The sequence below is a fragment of the Rattus norvegicus genome, chromosome 1, assembly GCF_036323735.1.
Source record: "Rattus norvegicus strain BN/NHsdMcwi chromosome 1, GRCr8, whole genome shotgun sequence".
Lineage (NCBI taxonomy): Eukaryota > Metazoa > Chordata > Mammalia > Rodentia > Muridae > Rattus > Rattus norvegicus.
The window spans coordinates 227287442-227308006 of NC_086019.1; the positions used below are offsets into that span (position 1 = coordinate 227287442).

A 20565-nucleotide genomic window follows, 5' to 3' on the forward strand; every position below is an offset into this window, starting at 1 on the left:
TCCTAGTTTCCCTTCCACAGACCCCCTATCCCTTTTTCCTCCTTCCCCATACACCTACTCACTCCCACCTCAGCCTCTTAGCCTTCCCCACACTGGGTCATCAAGCCTCCACAGGACTAAGGCACATTGCACTTTTTTACTCAGAGTTTTGTATTTTCAGAAAACTTTAAAATTATGCTCCACTTTTTTCTGACTTTTCTTCTTAAACTACGCCATTAGATATATACACACACAAAAGAAAATCATGAAAGGAGAAACAATGACACACCAATTGTCTTATAAAATTGTTTTATTTTATTCTATGTAAACTTCTTTCTCAGGAATGGTACCAAAGTGACTTGCTTACAGGGATTTATAATTTGGGATAAACATAATTAACAAAACAAGTATTTCTCTATTGTACAGATGAATGATCTAAAACATATTTATAGGCTACATTATTCAAAGAAGGTAATTAGACTTACTGACAAAGCAACTTTCCTACTTAAGCCTTGCAATAGGAAGAAAACAACGGCTAAGAGATGTTCTCCTCGGAATCTTACAGAGCAGTTGGGATGTTTAGTTTCCTCCACACAGAGCCACCAGGATTTTTTCATAGTCTCCTTTGGTTTCATCCTGTTGGTGCAAAAAGAGAATATATATGGCATGTTGCAAAATCATGAGGAATGCAAGAGATTTTAATTGTAGAAGTAGCATGGGACCTGTAGAGTCGTTACAAAGCTAGTCATGCATTACAGTGTATAATAAAGCTATATTTTAAAATCTAAATTAAATGTTCTCCAGAGGAGAATCAGAACAAAATCTACTCTGAAATAATTGTTGTATATTAGAACAAGTTATCCTAAATATTAATATATTATATAATTAATTGAAGTGTTTTATAATTTAATATCCCACATAAGAAAATACCTGAATCACTTGACAAAATGAGTAAAAGCTATAGGTCTATAATGTTCTCATTTGAACTTCATTTATTTTAATTATCAGATACAAATAATGTGAATATAAATGAAATCTTTCTATAGGATCAGCCTCCTTGACTTTTTGTAACATGCTATTTTCTAATACCATAATACATGACTTGAATATATATTTTGAACATTTCATACAAAAATATAAAGTACAAGTAAAACACTGAAAATTAATTTTAGTACCAAACTTATAATCCTTCAATTTTTAACTACAAAATAAATCAAGACACATATCAATAGTGCCAGGAACTCTTAAATATTCCAGAATTATTTATGCACAAAAGACTAGACATTTCTATATGGTTGAAAATGTACTTAGTTTTTTTGGTTATCTAGATTTAATTATGTAAAGTTTAATTTATTTATGAATCATTCATCCTAAGAAGCTCGACTATTATTATATATACTGTTTTTAGCTGTAGCATATCACATTAGCTCTAATCTTGGAAAATGTTGCATAAAGAACTTTCTTTTATGAGGTGCCATTATAGAAAATACAACATACCAGGATGGCTTGGCAGAGAGGGATTCCGTACTTCTTCTGGTAAAATACTTTGATTTCATTCATGTCAATTTCCGAACGGGAGACCATAATCCTGATCAATGTCTTATGGCGAGTTCCAGCACCCTATGTAGACAGATCATGATTTCACGACATGTAGGAAAGCACTCAACGAAGGTACTGGATCTCAGATTTGATGGCCAGTGCTTTTATCTGCTGAATTATGTCACTTGCCTGAACTTAAGGTTTTAGATTATATCCCAAAAAGCACTAATGACTTCTGAAACTTGGCACATATCTCCTTATTTCTTACCCAGACATTTGCCATTACTTATCTTAATATTACACAGAAAAGAAAACAGTTGGCATGGGGGATGGAGGGAAAATTCATTAATATTCAAGTATATTGATTGTGCCTGCCTGAATTGATAAAAATGAGAAACATGCATATCATTTCACAGAGCTCCTCAATTAATCAAGTTGTTAGCTCTTTCCATGGCTGTCTCTGTCTCTTAAGGCTCCCATATACATGGGTTACAAAGGGAAGATCTTGTCATAACTCCTGTCTTCACATTACAGAATACAAGTGCTGGGGCAATCTGCTGTACAGCCACCTCCTTGCTTGATGATGTAAAAATGAAACGGTCCGAGTATCTCAGATGCATCTCAATACCACCTTAGACTTCTCTAATCACAGAATGATATTTTAAAATATCACTGAGTCTACGGCATGAAAGCCATCGTTAGCAAGTCAAAAGAAAGCTAGAAAGTGGAATACTATAAAGTTCTCAACCTCAGTTGACATAGGTTATTAAAAAGGGAATTGTACCACTCTTCTTTTGGTGATTTGGGTGTTAAGTAAATTGTAAATCACCAATGAACTTCTTGCTAGCTCACCTCATAATCATATTTACATATACCTTTTCTAAAAGTGCACCGAATCCAACAAGCTTATTCTAACGCAGTAGCGTGCTTCCCTTCAAAATTGAATAAAGCAATAATTTTCTGCAAAGGAAATATATATAATGCAATTTTCAAGCAAAAAGATCTCTGCTCTTCTATTTGCAGGTGATTTCTCCTTTAAATAAAGTCTCTAAGCAGAGCAGTACCTTCATGGCTTCATACAGTTTCTCAGCAAAGAAAGCTGGAGTGCTGGTGGCACACTTCACTGTAAGAGATGCAAATTTCAGTTGAAATATTCATCACAAAATCAACATACATATTTAAAAACTAGAAAATAATTTTGTAAAATGAGTTCTGTCCCTCTGCCTAATGTAGGATGTTTAGTTTATTAGAAGACAGAGTCACTTTCCACAAAATGGTTTTCACCATTCTTTTTCTAGTCAATATACAGTAGTGACTCTACCCTGAATATACTCTCCTCTCTGTGGGCTTGGGGAAACCAGTATAAAGGTCAGGCTTCTTAGCTTCTTAGAAATTCACAACCATGGCCTACCTAAGCAGTGTATGTCTCTGGGAGACACGTAAAAGATTCATATTTTTAGAAATTAACCGACACCTACTAAATTAGTGTGTCCAGGACTTGCTCAAGACTATACAAGTGATTACACAAGAAATTCAATCTGTTTCTCATGGTGACCATCCATAGTGACCCAGGAGGTGTGTCCTGCTTGGTGCATTGCCTTATAAACAGGGGTTCAAAAATGTATTCTGTGTATCCATATCTTAAAGAACATCTGTTTCATTAAAAAGACTTTCTTAAGCCAGGCAGGGTGGAGTACAGCTTTAATCCAGGCACTTGGGAAGCAAAGGCAGGAGGATCTTTGTCAGTTCAGGCCAGCCTGTCTAGAGAGTGAGTTACAGTTACAGAACAGCCAGGGCTGTTACACAAAGAATCTCTGCCTCAAAAACAAAAGAAAAGAAAAGAAAGAAAGGAAGAAAAGAAAGAAAGAAACAAAGAAAGAGAGAGAGAGAAAGAAAAAGCCTTCCAGTTTATTATTTCATCATCAGACTTATATTGCCTCACAGTGAATATAGAGGCAGAGATGTATCATCTCGGGAATTCTTTTCTGATATTATTTTTTATAGAGCAGCAGTGAAATGCAAGTGCACCAGTTCAGGTTTGAAGCTTCGCCTGTGCTACATACCAATGGTTGTGAGGCACTTCTCAATGTCACCCTTCAGTTCCAGATCCAGGGCTTTGTTCATGTCATGTTGACTGTACTTTCTATAATTCTGAAACACTGAATGGGAAACTGAAGTTAAGATTTGTGCAAAGCATCCTGTCTACTAGTAAACTTTAGCAAAATCAGGCTAACTGACTCAAGAGCCCCTTGGGTACACTGAACTCACGTGTTGGAATTCAATAATGAACTTTGCATTGCTGTTCTTACAGTCTGCCTTTCCAAAAGATTCAGAGACTATGTCTTAGCTCTGAATCATTGGGAATTTGGAGATTTTTTTTGCTCTCTCTTGTTTCTGGACCAACTACACATTCTTCCCTTCATTTAGACCCTCTGGGTGTCTTTCTATCTATCTATCTATCTATCTATCTATCTATCTATCTATCTATCTATCCATCCATCCTTCTTTCTTTTCTTCTTCTTCTTCTTCTTCTTCTTCTTCTTCTTCTTCTTCTTCTTCTTCTTCTTTTCTTCTTCTTCTCCTTCTCCTTCTCCTTCTCCTTTTCCTTCTTATTAGTATTAGTATTGTCTCATATGTCATTCTTTTACTTATATATCTTGCCATACTACTCCAAAACTTTGGATGAATAGAAACAGTAAAAATAAGTTATGTTCCCCACTCCAAAACAGGAAATAAGTTCTCAGTGGTGTGAATGGTAGCATATCAAAGCTGACCAACAGGCATACAGCAATAAGTGGGCAGTATCACTAAAGCCATTTGATAGGGAAAGACCCTTTCTTTCTTCCCTCTCACTTGTCCTCCATAAACACCATGTGATCTTCCCCAAACACAATCCATAAAAACTAATTTCTTGTTACCTTTCCGAAGATGAGGATAGCTTCTTGTGGTCAAAATTGTATTGAACACATTCACGTCTGTCCCCTTTCTCCTTTCTCCAGCTTCATACAAAGCCTGTCAAGAAATGGATAAGTAACTATGCAATGAAGGACATACACATAAAAGTGTTACATTTAACAAAGGCCATATAGGCAATTACTCTGTACTTGGTACAATCAGAGTAGGCAGAGTTGGCCTTTCTTGAAAGTGAGGACAGGGCAATAAAATGAGTAGTATCTCTCAAGGTGTTTTATAAACATGAAAAACTGAGGCTATGTTTTCAGAATATCATTTTGCTTATGTAATTGTTTTAAAATTCTCTGTATAAGGCAACTCAAGGGATTCTTAAAACAGACTTGTTTTTTTTTCTATTCTTTATTACTCAAAGAAATTATTAGCAAGTAGTATCAATAAATCAAAAATCCAACTGCTCCCTGGGTCTTGCATTTCCCCTCTATCAACACATTTATTTGCTCCGGAAGATATTGATACTATGATTTTTGTACTGAAATTTCAACTCTGAAATTTGAAAGCTGTACAGTCTTAGAAAATAATTTAAATACAATTATTCTCCTTTGTAAAGAAAAGTAATGATCCTTGTCATTTTTGTTACAGGTATGTTCTACAAAGTCTAAAACATTAATTCCTATCACAATCCTGAGCCATGCTAACCATGTAGTCTCTGTAAATATGTATGAAGGAAATTTCTGGAAATTGAAAGATATTTACAAATATAAATAAAAGTAATTTTATTACAGGCAATTACACATCATTAGTTTTTATATGTTTGCACAATTTCTATTAAAACAAAATGTTCAATGTGTTTCTTGGTTTCACTTTACTCAGCAATAATTCCCTTTCCGAGCTGAGCATAACAATGATTGCTTTTAGTCCCAACAACCGAGGGAGGAGGAAAGAAGGTTTTAAATTACACTACCCACCAAGAGGTTGGGCTTACATATAGTTATGTTCTTGCACTCTAATGTAAAAACTTGGAGTGTTCTCAACACAACAGTTATTGGGAAAAACAAATGTTATTTAAGTCATCGTTGCTTTTCTGAATAATAAGATCAATTGGAAGCAAAAAGACTGTATTTTCTATCCCTGGGCTACACGAATCTGTGTCTAATTAAATGAAGAGTATGGAGCCATTGGCTTCTCAGAGGACCCGAGATCTGCTTCCACATAAAGAGAGTAAGAAGGTAGGAATGTCCTTACTTACCCTGGCATCTGTATCAGCCAAATCTTGATTCACACTCATATCCTCACAGCGATCACCCTGAAAAAAGTACACCGATATATTGTAAAATTTTCCTGTAGGATGTAACCACATGATACGCTTGATTCTCTTAAAATCAGACGATAACCTTGGAAGAAAACGAGTGAAAAAGCAGTGTCTATCCTCTCCAGTAATATTGCACCGAGGAACACGAAGCAGAGCAAGTTCACGTGAGCTCACTTAGACGTGCTTCCTAAAACACCCAAACCCACAGGAGCATACAGTACATTGGTGATGGACAGAGATAGTAAGGTGGGGAACAGAGGTCTGGAGGATGCTGAGGAAAGGGCATGGTCTCTAATAAACAGGAGCACAGTGGGGCATTACTAAACAGTAAGGGAAATGTCATCTGTATCATAGTCGATGTTCTTAAGTGACCAGAAGATAAACTTTAAATGTCTCAACTAAAAAAGTGGTAGGAAGTTAGAACACAGAAACATTATTTTACGCCATTAATTAAACAGCATATATATCAAAATATCACACTGTTCCCTCAAACACATACAAGTATGGTTTGTCAATTAAGCAGTATTAAATTTTAAGAGAGAGTTTCTCATTCCTAGAAAATGATCCCAACTCTAAGACTTTATTCAGTATAATAGTAAAGACATTTCCAGAGCAATTAAGCTATACCTTGGCGAGAGCAAGCAAGGCATTACGAAAGTCTCCAGATGTGTCCGAAGTGATGTCTTTGGCCAGATCTCTTTTCAGCTCTAGGAAGTAAGAAAAATAACTTTTGTAATTAATTATTTAAAAATAATGATGCAAATAACAACTAATACCTTACATAGTTGTCCCAGTTTATCAGTTTCAAGGTTGAATGACTCGTGTTATGTATTTCTGGTGACTCTATTCATATCACATGTAAATCATGTTACACGTGTTTTATGAGAATGGAAAAATGAGAGCAGCTGAAATGTTAAGACTATAAAATACTTGTCTACAGATCAATAAACAAAAGCTGAGCAATGCTGTGTATGAAAATGCAGTCACACAAAGTTTCTAACAAGAAGGAATTGCTAAACACACATTACCAAATCATTTTGAAACATACTACGTCACAATTTAATTTGCTAGAATGAATAGAGCAGCATTTAAAAGGAAAAGGGGGCAGTACACTGGCTATTTATTGATATTTGATATTTATGTTACATGTTTCAATGGCATGTATATATGAAGCTATTTAAAACTCACTTCTATACACATCCACTTACTTATCAAATGTACTGCTTTAATGAAAAAACTGCCTGAATTTATAATGAAATAGATATGGTGCCTTAAGCTGTTAAGTCTTTAGGATCATGTGGAAATGTGAATATCTACCTTTATAAAGTTTGTTTCATCAAACAGTTTAAGAATTGGACTCTTGAATTATTACTGACAAATGGCTGTAAGGCAAGCATCAGTTCTCCAGTAAGAACTGCAGAAAATGGGGTTGAAAACTTTCTTCCTCTGACTCATGTGCTAAATTGAGAGCAATGTGAACTGTTGTTGCCCCATGCATGATCTGGTGAAAGAATCAAGTAGAAAGATTCTTTACAAAGCCACACATTAGTCTAACAAAAGAAAAACTGCCACCAGCTCAGACGAACATGAAAATCACCAGAAACCAGAGGAGCTCCACAGTGCTCAGTGAAGAATGAATCATTGACTAAAAGCCTCACAAAGGGGCTGGAGAGATGGCTCAGTGGTTAAGAGTACAGACTGCTCATCTATAGGTCCTGAGTTCAATTCCAAGCAACTGGGAGATATAACTATTTAAAAACAATCTCCCACAATGGATTAAAAAGATGATCAGAAAGTGTCCTGATCAGAAGTATTTATTCTAATTATTCAGTCTTTTCAAAATAAAAGACTCTGGGTAGTTCAGAACAGTAGAGATGTTTTTAGAAAGCTATGTAAGTCCAATAATGTTCTGATTCAATTCTCTTTATAGCCATTTGTGCTAATTGGCTCTAGAAGACCTTTTCTGTTAAGGTGCAAGTTGTAGGTGGGTTGGGTTGGGACGCATGTTCTCTCACTGCCACCACACCCTGCACTCCAGGGATAATTGCACTGAGATGGAAGGGACCATTTTAGAATGTAGACTTTTTCTAAATCATACACAATCACCACCCATAGCTGACTTTCAAAATATATATCTATCTGATTTCCTGTCCAACCGAGGCACTCAAACACTGGGCTGACCTTCTCTGTAGACTCTAGTAATCTCTCTGATTTGCTGGTTAGATCTTGTTGTCAAAATCTCAATGAGAGTGTCTTCATCTGTTCCAAGTCCCTGAAATCAAAGAAAAGAAAAGAAATACATTTAAATTTTTTTTTATACTCAATTCATTTTGTCCACACAAAGTTTGTTGTAATTTGTCATTTGGAGAAATTTGTCTGTATTTTTAAAAACTTATAACGTCTTTCTTAAGCAAAATAGGTTTATGTTCAGTGTTTAGGATGAAAGGTAAAAAAGATATACATTTGATTTATGCGTTTTAAAAGCATGAAAAACGTTAGTTCAAATAGTTATTTTTTTCATGTATCTACTGATTGATTCGTTAAATGATTAAGTTGCTCAGTCATTGAATTGTGACTGATCGGCCAACTTGAAGCAGATAATGAAGCCTCAGCCATAGTAACATTCAGATCTGTACTGCACAATTTTTTTTAAGAAAGTTGTTTTTCACTAAAAGAGTAATTTAGGGGGCTGGTAGAAAGGCTCAGCTGTTAAAAGCACTTACTCATGCAGAGGACACTGATTCAATCCCTCTCATCCACATAATGGCTCACAACCACCCATAACTCTAAACACTAGAGGATCAAATGCCCTCTTCTGACCAAGAGTGCCAGGCACACAGGTGATATATAGACATGGATACAGTCAAGTAAAACATCTGTTCAAATAAATCATCTTAAAAACTGCCGGAGCCTGGAGATGGGGTTGGTGAGAAAACTTTACCTTCATGGCAGCACGGAGTTCATCTGCATCAAACTGAGCTGGGGTCTTGAGCATAGCCAAAACAACCTCCTCCAGGTGGCCCGTAAGGGCTTTTTTCAAGGTTTCATCCAGGGGCTGGAAAAATCAAAGAATCGTGAGTTCCTAACAGTCTTGTACCTTATGACACATCTCACTTCCATTTTTTTTTTAAATTGCACCCAGTTAAGAACAAACTATCTATGGTCCCATGAGAGATATAAAGCTCACTTCCGACATGGAGTTGCATAAAATATTTAGATTTCTTCATAAAGCAGCTCATTCTAGTTTTAGTGACATAGCAAAAAAAATGCACTTCAATAAGCACACATTCTTTGTGTCTCCATAGTAACTGTGATGGCTATTTCGCTTAAACTGATGGTTCGCCTCCATCGTCGAACTTCACCTCTGAAAAGCCTTATGGCAAGATGGCCAATGTTTGAACTGAGTAAATTTGCTAAAAAGTGATCCTATTGCACCAAAGGAGACAAATCTTGTGATTCCCACTTCTGAGGTAATGGGCTAATGGTGTTTAATATAGAAAGAGCTGGGGACTGTGATTCAGAAGCACATTGAAACACGAACATGAGCAAACTGAACATGGAGTTCATCACTTTCCTCACCTTCCCAGTCTCCTGTAAGTATGCTGCCTTGATCTGCTGGCGCTGAGCATTGGTTCTCTTGGTAAGGATGTCAATGATGGTTGCCTCATCCACACCTAGAAATAAAAGATTTTAAAAGGCTTTAACATCGGTTCTCTCAATCACCAGCAACTGGCAGAAAGCGATTCGTTATCAAAGCGGTACTCAGGGCGTATTCATAGCAAAGCTGGGAAAGAGAATTGCATCAGCCTAGAAAATGATCAAATGCCTCAGCATGTATCAAACTGGAGAACATAAGCCAACACCTCAACCATTTGAATGGGAAATGAAAAGCTAATTAATAGTTTCTGGCACTCCCGATACACATTCAAACCCTCAATGTGATCGCCGATGCTCATTTAAGCCTTGATTTCTACTAGAAACAGGCTGGTAAGGACATCTGTTATAGCAACAGAGATTCCAAACTTTCCTAAGTCCTGAAAGAAAGGACATCTTACTCTTTGGAGGCAGAGTCTAACTCCACAGCATGTGGAGGCCTGAAATGGCAACCCTCCTGCCTCGGCCTCTCTAGAACTGATGTTGTAGGTAAGAACCATTGCAGCGGACTAAATTTTTTTATGTCCCCAGCATAAGACTGCATCACTCCGGTTTGTTTCCCAGTAACTGTTCAACATTTCTGTGAAATGTCCAGGAGAAGATTCTTCTATGAAAATCCACTCACCTTTAACCATGATAGCTTTGTGCAAGGCAGCAACATCCGAGGACGGATTGAAGGAAGGGTAGGGGCTCACTGCTGATCCAGGACCACCTTTGTAGGATTTTACAGCTTGCTATGTGTGCAAGAAACATGAATTAGTCTTCATTCATTCATTCATTCATTCACTCATGTGTTTATCTATTTTAACATGGTAACTACTTCGTAATATTTAGACTACTTACAACATATTCCTGCTCTTGCTTTTCAATATAGCAGGCCTGCTTGAGGAATTCTGATACCATTGCCATTTTTAATAAAGTATCTGGAAAGAAAATGAATTGGCACTTTTATATAATAAAATCAATACCCACGAACACTTCCCTTTGCACTTGAGACACTACAACAGAAAGCAAACTTCCCCTTATTTGTCCTGTCTTTGGTGTATCACAAAATGTGCAGTGTTTATATTTTTTAAAGACTATTGTTACTATTAAAATGAAACTCACAGCCTCTACTCAGGAACGAACCATTCTCTTGGTCATTCTAGTACTGCCCTCTACGGTCCAGAGACTTATAGCATGTAAGTATAGTGTCTAAGGAGAAGGACTGTTGACCACTTCTCTGATCTAAATCTACAAACCCCCAGAGATGCTTAGCAAGGAAAATGCAAAAGCTTCGATATGTCTTCCTTTGCCTCAGGGTATCTAAAGCTGGTCAGTGCTCTCTGGTTGAAAGCACAAAGGCTAAGGAAACTTCTCATTAAAGTGCTGCTTCAAGAGAGGCTTTCTTGAATTAAGTCAAAACAAGTCTGGTAGAAAGCTTCAGAGAAAAACAAAACAGAGGGAAGATTTGTCATATTTGAGAGGCAGCCTAAAGTTTGCTAGATGAAGAAATGATTATAGAAGTGGCAGCAAGGCATTTACATGTATGTCCACAGCTCAGGGAACCAGCATTCTGCGTGTGAATGGGAAGAGTGATCCCGTTTGTATTTTAGGAGGAACATCTTTTTTACACCTTGGAGAATCACAGTAAATGGTGAAGACAAAGACAAGACCATTCAGTATGCCATGCAAGCATCTGTGTGGGCTCTATCCGGGCCTGTGCCAAAGGCATGTCTAGAGAAAACGTACTTTCTTCTATGAAGTAAAATAATCTGGAACCATCTACGGGACTGAATCAACTTAAAACTCTATGCATTTCTTTCTCACAAAATGCAACTTCCTTCCCTTTCTTCTCCTTCCTTTCTTTTTTCCTTTCTTTCTTTTTCATTGCTTGGTATAAAATTATATGAATAGATAACTGCCTTCACATTTCTTCCCATTTGAGCAGTTTAAACATTATTCTTTTATGCATACACACAAATAGAAAAGAATTATTTTATCATTGTTTTGCCTGTTCTAACAAGAAACATTTGAGCGGTGCTGCAGTATGCATACATTTTTGGCAGCTATCATAAAGGGTGTCTCAAATTGCCTGCATAGCTTGCAGCCTAGTGATGTTTGCATTCAATGGGACAAAATCTTTTTGAAACTTAAAATATGCTAATGATTGGTCTGTTTTCTTTACCAACACAAAATACCATCGATGATTCCTTTTGTCAGGGTCCATATTTTTTTTTTGAACCTAGTGTTCATCCTCTACACTTATTTATCTCTGACACCCTCTGAAAATTGCTCAATGAATGCCTTTGAGGGAGGGTGGAAAGATAATCTCGGGGATTTCAGTTCATGGTATGTAGCCATAAAACTTAGGAAGAGTAAAATTCGTAAAGCTGTCCCTTACTAGCATGTCCAGATAAAAGTGTTTCTGCCTCTCTATCTGCTAGAAAAATGATTAATTTTCAAGTAATAAAATTGAATACCAGAGGCAAATAATACTCGAAACAGAAACAGTCTGCACCTAACGATGGAGCTTGTTCGAATTGCTATTCTGTCGTTTGTGTGGAGAGCATTCGCCAAAGCACTGTGTTCATTCCCACACCAATGCCTTCACAGCTATCCCCTAGGTAGACTCATGACAGGCAATCACGCACGGCATTGTACTTCCCGCTACAGTCAAATCTGGTATGATTGCTGTTGCCACACAGTATTTCACATTTTGACTGCCAAGTTGGCACACCTACAGCTTCACAGCTCTTTTGGCGATGTTTCAGCAGTCTGAGTCGCTATCTTGATGGCCGCACCCAAGCCCTAGGAAAATGGAATCTTCAAAACGAACGATCTGATCATTTGTTTTAAAAACAACAACAACAAAAAAAAAAATCAGTACTCTTGTTTTCAGTTAAGACAGAAAACGTTCTTCAAGCTGGAGGAGAGTCTAAAATCAGAGGTGAGTATGGCGACTGCATACTGATCTTAGGACGTTTATGAAATCCCGCGCTTTCACGGTTTTAGAGCTATTTAAAATAGCTGCACAGTGCACACGTTTCTTCCCGAAAACTGAGAAAGCTTAATGAAATACGACTCCGTTAATTATATGGTGCAACAGAACAAGAAGCAGTAGGTTGAGCAACGTACTTGACAAGAGCGTCTTTAGAGAAGACGGCTCTGAACGTGCATCAGAATTCTGAGCATCCTCATCCCAGCGTGTTCTATGTGCACAGGCCAGAGCAAGGGTCCAGAAAAGCAAAGCTTACAGAACAGAACAGTCCCCACGGATGTCAGCAGAAGAAAATGCCTTCTAGAGTCAGCTTCTAGCCCTTAGCCAAGTTTAAGGACTGCAAAAGGATGTCTTTTGCTCCAAAGAAAATTTATTTTATCACAGCCTGCTAAGTGCCAAAGATATTAACCTTCATTAACAGAGCGGCTTACATGTGAAGCACTTACAGACGGCACCGGCAGAATGTCAGGCAGAGTCATAGCTGAACTTCTCTCCCTACTTAGCACTTAGATTCTTCACGGAGACAAACTTCATTAAATGGGAGATTTTGTTTCTTCCAGCTTATTTGTTTTAATATAATATTGCTTTATCTCAACACATACTCCAATTAGTTAGCAATAAGTTTTCAATCCAAGTTAATCTCCAGGACTAAATGAGCTAATTAAAAGATAACCTACATGGAAGTTGATACTATTTCACACTTTTTCTTTATTTGACAATTTTTGCCTGTGTGAATAGGCACTACCTATTAATTTCCCCTTATGTGTAGATTAAGTGGGAAACATCTAAGAATTAGTCTTTTTGTGGATTTATATGTCAGTCATCTTCATGCTTTTTTCCTGAGTATCATGGAAAGTGACTTCCAGAACCTGTGTGGAAAGCAGCTGAATTTCCTGGTTTACCAAATCTTCCTGCTTTCAACATTATTTCTGTGTTAATTGCAAGGCACAAACTGAAGAAAATCTTGTTGAGTAACTTACTTATTAAGACAGCAGAGTGTCCCCAGAGACGACAGCTATGTGGCTTTTCTCCTGGTTACAGGCTAGGACCATCAGTTTCACAATGAGAGTAGCAGCAATCGCTAGCCATGTTTTATTGACAAAATAATTTTGTCACCACCCTCATTATTTTATATGTGGTGTCCTTTTCAGACATCCTGCAATTAGTGTCGGTAGTCATAATATAAATGTATGCTTTCTGACTGCAAAATACTGTATATGTCTTTAAATTATTGAACAAAGAGATGAGAACAAGATCGGCACTATTTTCAATCACTTGAGATTCAGATTCATGACTAGAGAATCCAATGGAGACTCCATAGTCCTCGCTGCAGCCTGAGGATATTATTTTCCCGTGTTTTTGCCTTGCATACAGTTCTTCCTTGCATACGTGTTTTGTAAGCCCTTCCCACAACTACCCACATGAAGCAGATAATTAGACTGCTCAATGGCCACATGAGAAGATAATTAGAATATACAATGACATCACTTCAAAAAGCCATTTAGCCAAAGGTGGCTCCTGGAAATTTTGCCTCAGGCTTCTGAACAGGGAGTTTCTGTTGCCTGGAATGCTCTGACCTCATCTACACCACCGTCTTTTGACTGACTCACTGCTATTTGATGAAGACTAAGCTAAGGCTTCATTACATCTCCCTGTTGCTTTCACTGCTACTCAGCTCTGTACTGGGGGAACCTTTGAAAGCATCTTGTCTCTACCCATCCAATAGCCTCATGCCATTATGCATTAGGTCTTCGTGTTGGGATCTAATCCTCCAGCAGTCTTCCCAGAAGACACAGACCATTTCCTTGGCATCTGCATTACCTCATTAAGTACCTGGAATTCTGCATATCCGTAAGTATTATGAATTATTACTAAATAAACAAAAAAGCTTATTAAATAACCAAAGAGCACATAGGGAAACAGCTCAAATTAAACCAACAAATTTGACCCATAATGATAATATTTTAAACCGAAGAATCATGGTGCTGTAGGCCTTCTCTCTCTTTTTTTTTCTTTTTTTTTTTTCTTTTCTTTTTTTCAGAGCTGGGGACCGAACCCAGGGCCTTGCGCTTGCTAGGCAAGCGCTCTACCACTGAGCTAAATCCCCAACCCCTCTTTTTTTTTTTTCTTTAACCATAAATTTGACTTCACAAAAAACAAGAAACTTCTTCAGGCCATTTTAATTTGTAAAATGAGAATGGTAAAATAGTCTTTAGATCCATTCTACCTCCAAATCACCTATCTTACATTTCACCTTGAGTCCAAAGAGGAGTTAACCTAAAGGAAAAAGGTATTAGATAGATTGGATGCTTAATTATTCTGATCAGTGTGTGCAAATTTGGAGGGAAAAGACTTTGAGAATTGTTCATGGTTCATCACTAAAGATCCGTAGGATTTCTTTTCTTTTTTCTTTTTTCTTTTTTTTGGTGTTGTTCTGACTTTAAATGTGTAACAAATTAATAGGTCTAGAGGGCACTAAGTCAGCCTGTCCAGCTGATGTTGTGTTCAGAGATCAACACTGTAGAAGTTTTTGATGGAGAAAGTATTTTAGCAAGCATCTGACTTTTGCTGGTTCCTTAAGAGTATTGCTATAGTCTCAAGAGCAGTGGTCTCATATGAGGTATGGAGAAGGTGTAGGTGTGTTTTCTGGGCTCTGGTAACCGCAGAATTTCTGAAATGAGGAAGAGGCCATTTCAGAATCAGGAAACCAGCATTTTACCACATTCGAATCAGCTGAAACAGGCCTGAGCTGCAGCTGGCAAAGCCCAGGTCCCTGCACCGTATTAGGGGCATTGATTTCTCAGGATTCGTACAACTGAGGCATCTATGTCAGGAAGAAGCACATTTTTAATTGGCACGCATAAAATCAGAAGATAAAATGTTTCATTAACAGCTTTATGTGAGCTAAGACTAAGTCTATGAAGTCACATTTGTAATAAGCTGAGTGTGTAGTTAGGAATCATTCTGCTCTCACTTTTGCAATTTGATCCAGCTTTAAGTTTATTATTTTTTGTTTGTCTGTTTGTCTGTTTTTTTTTTTTTTTGGTTTTCCTAGGAATTATCTCCTTGTCTTATGTGTCCTCAAGATGTCACTAGGGAGAAGAGTTTCTGTAGGGCTCCTCAGGCATTCCGTGGGATGATTTATCTGACCTCACCCTGGAAAAATCTGCTTTCCACTTAGGTTTTCAAACGCTCACCAGAAAAGCCTGTCTATGACACAGAGATTACAGGGAGGGAATGTGGCCACTCCCTGTTTAAATGAGTCGAGTAACAAGCGGACCATCTTAAACTATGAGTAAACATAACATTGATTCAAAACGTTAATTAAAAGGGTCATGGAGATCATGCTGAGGCTGGGATTCATTTCGTTTTAATAAAGAAAAATATTTCTAGCTACGAAAGCCTTCTATTTTGAAGAGTTCTTGAGAATTTTCCACTTCTAGTTTCTCTGAGACCTCACATGCCTCCCACTCCAGCACTGGACTCACACAGAACTCACAGCTCTTTGAAAAGCCTTTCCAAAGAGGAGGAAAGAAAACCCTCTCTCTAAGTTTGCTAGAGCCCCCTTTCTCTTTCTTCCTTTAGTAACTCAACACCAGGACAGTAAACTTGCCAGTTAGGGAACGCATTTCTTAGTTAAGAAAGGAAAAATTTTATAGTTTGCAACATCTACATTACAATTACACACAGTATAATTTTGCAGCAAGATTTACTGAGACATTAAATGCAAGAAGTCATACATCCTGTCCTTGAATTCAGCCGTCAACAGCACTTCCTTCTAAAGCCCCAGGCGAAGCAAGCCAGAAGTTCTTACCCGATTTTGTAGTTTCTACAGAAAACAGAACTCTGTCAAACCAAAGCTAAGCCTTACCTTTGTATTGCCTTGTCTTCCAGGGAACTGAAGAGAAGCTTTGCTCAGATGCTTTCGGACTGGAAGTGGAGGGCTGGACTCCTGATTTTATAGGATATGAACTGAAGCCACACCTAGCAACCAAAGTTAGTAACTGGCTGTCTTTGTTTGAAGAACTGGCTCGGGCCTGGTCAAAACCAAGGAGAAACAAGTCTTGCAAAACTACTCCCGGAAACAACTCAGCTACAGAAAGAAAAAGGAATCATGGATTTTCCCCCTGCCTTTCCTTTTGAGGTTTTATTCCTCCCAGGAATGGTACAGTGCAATTGAGTTTCAGCTATGTTGAGCTCCCTGCCCTATCTTAAGGAATTTATTGGACCTCCTTTAAAAGTAAGCACATTAACCCCCAAAAGAGAATAAAATTAGGCACATTAAATGCAAAAAATAAAATAAAAAGCACATTAACCACAAAACTAACAAAGAAAAGGGAGAGGGGAGGGGAGGGGAGGGATTGATTTCAGCCCTAATGCTTACTACTTCAAGACTTAGAGGGATTAATTAATTACTCTGGATTCGGTATCATTTTATATGGCGAAGCTATATCACAAAGGCTCTACTTATTTCCAAGAAAGTATAGACAATTGAAATAGAACTTATTTGTAGGTTTTGAAATGATGCTGTAATGAGTACTTTTCTTACGATTCACCAGCTATGCCCCTGCCTTTCAATCAAGCCTTTGGAACTGAGGTAACTAAGGAACAGGAAACACATGAAGCTCCAGTTTTCTTCAACATTTTCAATAATCAATGCTAAAAATGCAAGTGTAATGACATTTAATGAAAACATTGGCACTAAAGAGGAGCCTCTTTTCTTAAATTTTGAATAGACTCAAACCACAGAGGCAGAGTATGAATCGAGCCCCGGTGTGGTAGAAGAGTGGAACAATAAGCCATGGCCTGGACCTCTGAGCTGTAAGGATTAGTGGGATGGCACCTACCACACAACAGGTGCCATCAGAAATGTCCCAGCTAATGTAAAGAAGGGAACGTCAGTGTGATTCACTTCATTCTTAATAAAATCTTTAAAACAAAAAATAGTTGTAGCTCTTTTCTCTGATGTTGCTTGCATTGTACTTTTAAAAAGTAACTATTGTTTTATTTTATGTGCATTGGTGTTTTGTCTACACACATGTCTGTGTGAGGGTGTTGGATCCCCTGGAAACAGAGTTACAGTTGTGAGCTGCCATGTGGGTGCTGGGAATTAAAACTGAGTCCATCCGGAAAAGCAGCCAGTGCTCTTACCTGCTGAGCCATTTTCATACTTCGTCCCTTTGTCCCCTCTTTACTTCCCCTGGCTTTCAGACAATTATATATTTCATGTTGATAAAAATCCACAAATGATTGGATAGTAGTTTCTCAGGAAGCTGCTTTTCATGTGAGCATAATGACCTGAGTTTGATCCGGAAGCTAAATTTACAAGCCTGTCCTGAAGGCATGTGTCACCAATTAGGAGAGACAGAGACAGATGGACCACTGAGGCTTATTGATCACTGGTTCAGTCTAATTGGTGAATTCCGAGCTAAGTGAAAGACTCTGTCTCAAAAACCAACCTGACACCTGAGCCGGAGCGTTGCCTCTCACTACCATAAATATATATACACAACACACACACACACACACACACACACACACACACACACACACACAATCATACACATAAACACAATCACACACACACACATGCACAATCACACACACACACAATCACACACAAACATACATACACACAATCACACACAACCATACACACATATACACAATCACACACACAAACACAATCACACACACACACATCAATCAATCAATCAATCAATATACCAAAAATGATAGCTCATACCTGTAATCTTAGATGTGGGAAGGCTAAAACAGCAGGCTACCCATGACTTCAAGGTCACCCTGGGTTACAGAGTAGCTAATAGTCTAGCTTGAACTATAGTGTAGGATCTTTAAAAAAAAATTAACCAACCAACCAACAAACAAACAAACAAACAACAACAACAACAAATGGAAGACAGAGGACAAAAAAAAATAAAAGAAAAAGTAGAAAGCCAATGGAGATACTATCTTAAAATTAGAAATATTTATGACACATTCTGAATACTCCATGTTTATTTCAAGGAAGCCAATGTAACTTTAAGTACTATGGCCATTTAATGTAAATACTTAAGAAAAAAAAACCAAATTAATTTTGATACATGCTGCATGTATATGTCAAAAATAAAAATCAACTAATTGACTAGTAATTAATATGACTGGCATAATGGGAAATTGATCCTGACAGATGCAAACTGGCTTCTCAGCAGCGCATTTATGTTGTCAACTGAGGAAGGAAACGTTAATGACAGAAACTCTAAGTAATTTCCACGTTTATCTATTTTTATTTATACTAGCTTTGGTAACAGGAATATTGCAGCATTCATGCACATTGAAACCCTTATGAAATAAAAACATCTGTGCATTTAAAATGGAATTAACATTTTAAATGTTAAAAAAAGCTGGCTTAGCTTCCCCCCGCCCCCTAGGGCATAGAACAAGTCAAATGCTTTATATATTTGAGTTTGGGATGTATTAGGAAACTCCTAAGAGCAAAGCTTAACCCAGCACTTATTATGATAGAATTAAGGGAAAAGTCATGTTTAAAAATAATACTTCCCAAAATAGTTTCTATAATGTGAAGGCAGGAAACGCTCAAATGTAGAAGGTGGGAAAGATTAGTCATGTGGACTGGGATGTCCTGAGAAGATGGAGTACTGGAGCTTTTGCCAGGACACTGTTATTGCCTGGTCCTGGGGAGAGGATTTAAGAAGATCACGACCATACGAAGGATGTTCCCACTGACCCCCTAAGAGACAACCACGGGTTAAACCGTCCATGGGAGTGAACCACAACCCCGGGTTAAACCGTCCATGGGAGTGAACCACAACCCCAGCCTGAAAGCTATGACTCACCAGTCCTGCTGCTGCTTGAAGGCAGTGAGTCACCAGCCTCACCTACTCGCAAACAGCTAGAACGCAGAACACAGGAGGAAAAGGCAACGGGAGACTTAAGAGCAGCCCACATGGGATACTTTTTCACAGCTTATTAATTTCATTTCCTCTCAGGTAAAGTCTGACAAGGAAACAAAGTCATGGGGGTGGGGCGGGGGGGAGGATGGGCTTTAGGGCGAGGCTTCCTGACTATTGTTGAGCTCTCTTTGGAAGATGGGGTGCTTATAGAATCACAATGAACACAATGCATACCCCAAAATCACCACAGCCTCCTCTCCTGTTTGTAGCCAATGAAAATCATTGTTTCCATTTCTAACATTGACATAAAGTAGCCTGGGGAACTGACATTCCAAACATGTTTCCCTTATCTTCTAAGTATGTCAAATACAAGGCAAATAGTTCCCTCTGTTTTTCTCATCCTATTCCTCCCTCTTCTCATCCCTCACAGAATCAATTAGTGAAGTTATTATTAATATTGTTATAACTCAGTTTTATGAGCATCACATAACAGAAAAAAACTTTTTAACCTAATAGAGAGATCATGTCACAAGTACAGCTAAGACCTTGGTAGGGCCTTTTCTTTGCCAGACCTCATTTAAGAAAGAACACAGCTGAGCTGTGTGCAAACAAGTTAAAGAAAGAAAACTTCATTTAAAACAAATCTGAAGAGGAATGAGTATTTTCAAAAAGAAATCTGTCAAAAGGTCCGTTCATAAATTCTCTTCTTTTTCTAATCTGGACTCAATAAAAGAATGAATTCCCAACAACATGAGCCAGGCTTTGATCATCTTAAAACCAGAAAACAAAAAACAGAAAAGAATCTAGTTTGTCATTACAGCTGGGTCATGAGAAGACAACTGGACTAGAAGGCTGAGATCCACAGAGAGTAAATCGTTTCAAAATCGAGATCCAAATGAACAATGACGAATGACAGATGCTGAAAAATACAAAGCAAACAGCAAAACTATTGAGAGCCAATAGGTGGCTCAGTGGTTAAGAGCCCTGACTGACCTTCCAGAGGTCCTGAGTTCAATTCCCAGCACCCACATGGTTCACAATCATCTGTAATGGGGTGTGGTGCTCTCTCTTCCGGCACTCAGGTACACATGCAGATAGAGCACTCATACACATAAAATAAATTTATCTTTTTTTTAAAAAAAAAAGTCCAAAACATAACGAAAGAGAATAGAACAACACAAGAGAAATAAAAATCACCCTGTGTTGTGTTACCCTGCCAAATTTTGTTTTACAATGCTATGTTATAAATCTATAATTTATTCCAACTAATTGTTATT

General features: G+C 37.8%; 1 protein-coding gene across 3 annotated transcripts; it reads right to left on the reverse strand.

Moving 5' to 3' along the window:
• Positions 1–271: 271 nt before the first annotated feature.
• Anxa1 (annexin A1) lies at positions 272–19298 on the reverse strand. 3 transcript variants are annotated; one of them, XM_063281726.1, is made up of 14 exons: positions 19232–19298; positions 16246–16411; positions 10238–10317; positions 10020–10128; positions 9320–9414; positions 8682–8795; positions 7922–8012; positions 6368–6447; positions 5678–5734; positions 4437–4530; positions 3582–3677; positions 2583–2641; positions 1477–1599; positions 272–615 (listed from the first exon to the last, which is right to left on the reverse strand). In XM_063281726.1, exons 3-14 carry the CDS (start codon positions 10301–10303, stop codon positions 559–561), a joined length of 1041 nt encoding a protein of 346 aa, XP_063137796.1. In that variant the 5' UTR covers positions 10304–10317; positions 16246–16411; positions 19232–19298; the 3' UTR covers positions 272–558. The 3 variants fall into 3 exon arrangements, with proteins under 3 accessions (XP_063137796.1, XP_038957533.1, NP_037036.1); XM_039101605.1 differs by lacking the exon at positions 19232–19298 and adding an exon at positions 12118–12184 and having other exon boundaries at positions 16246–16302; NM_012904.2 differs by lacking the exon at positions 19232–19298 and having other exon boundaries at positions 16246–16291.
• Between the last annotated feature and the right edge of the window lie 1267 nt (positions 19299–20565).

Bases quoted from the DNA above. Each gene is read 5' to 3' on its own strand.
- Anxa1 (XM_063281726.1), bottom strand. From the start codon at position 10,303: ATGGCAATGGTATCAGAATTCCTCAAGCAGGCCTGCTATATTGAAAAG. The intron at 9,415-10,019 runs GTGAGTGGATTT...TTTTATTTCTAG, and splicing joins CAAAGCTATCATGGTTAAAG to GTGTGGATGAGGCAACCATC. The intron at 4,531-5,677 runs GTAAGTAAGGAC...ATTTCTTGACAG, and splicing joins TGGCTGATACAGATGCCAGG to GCTTTGTATGAAGCTGGAGA.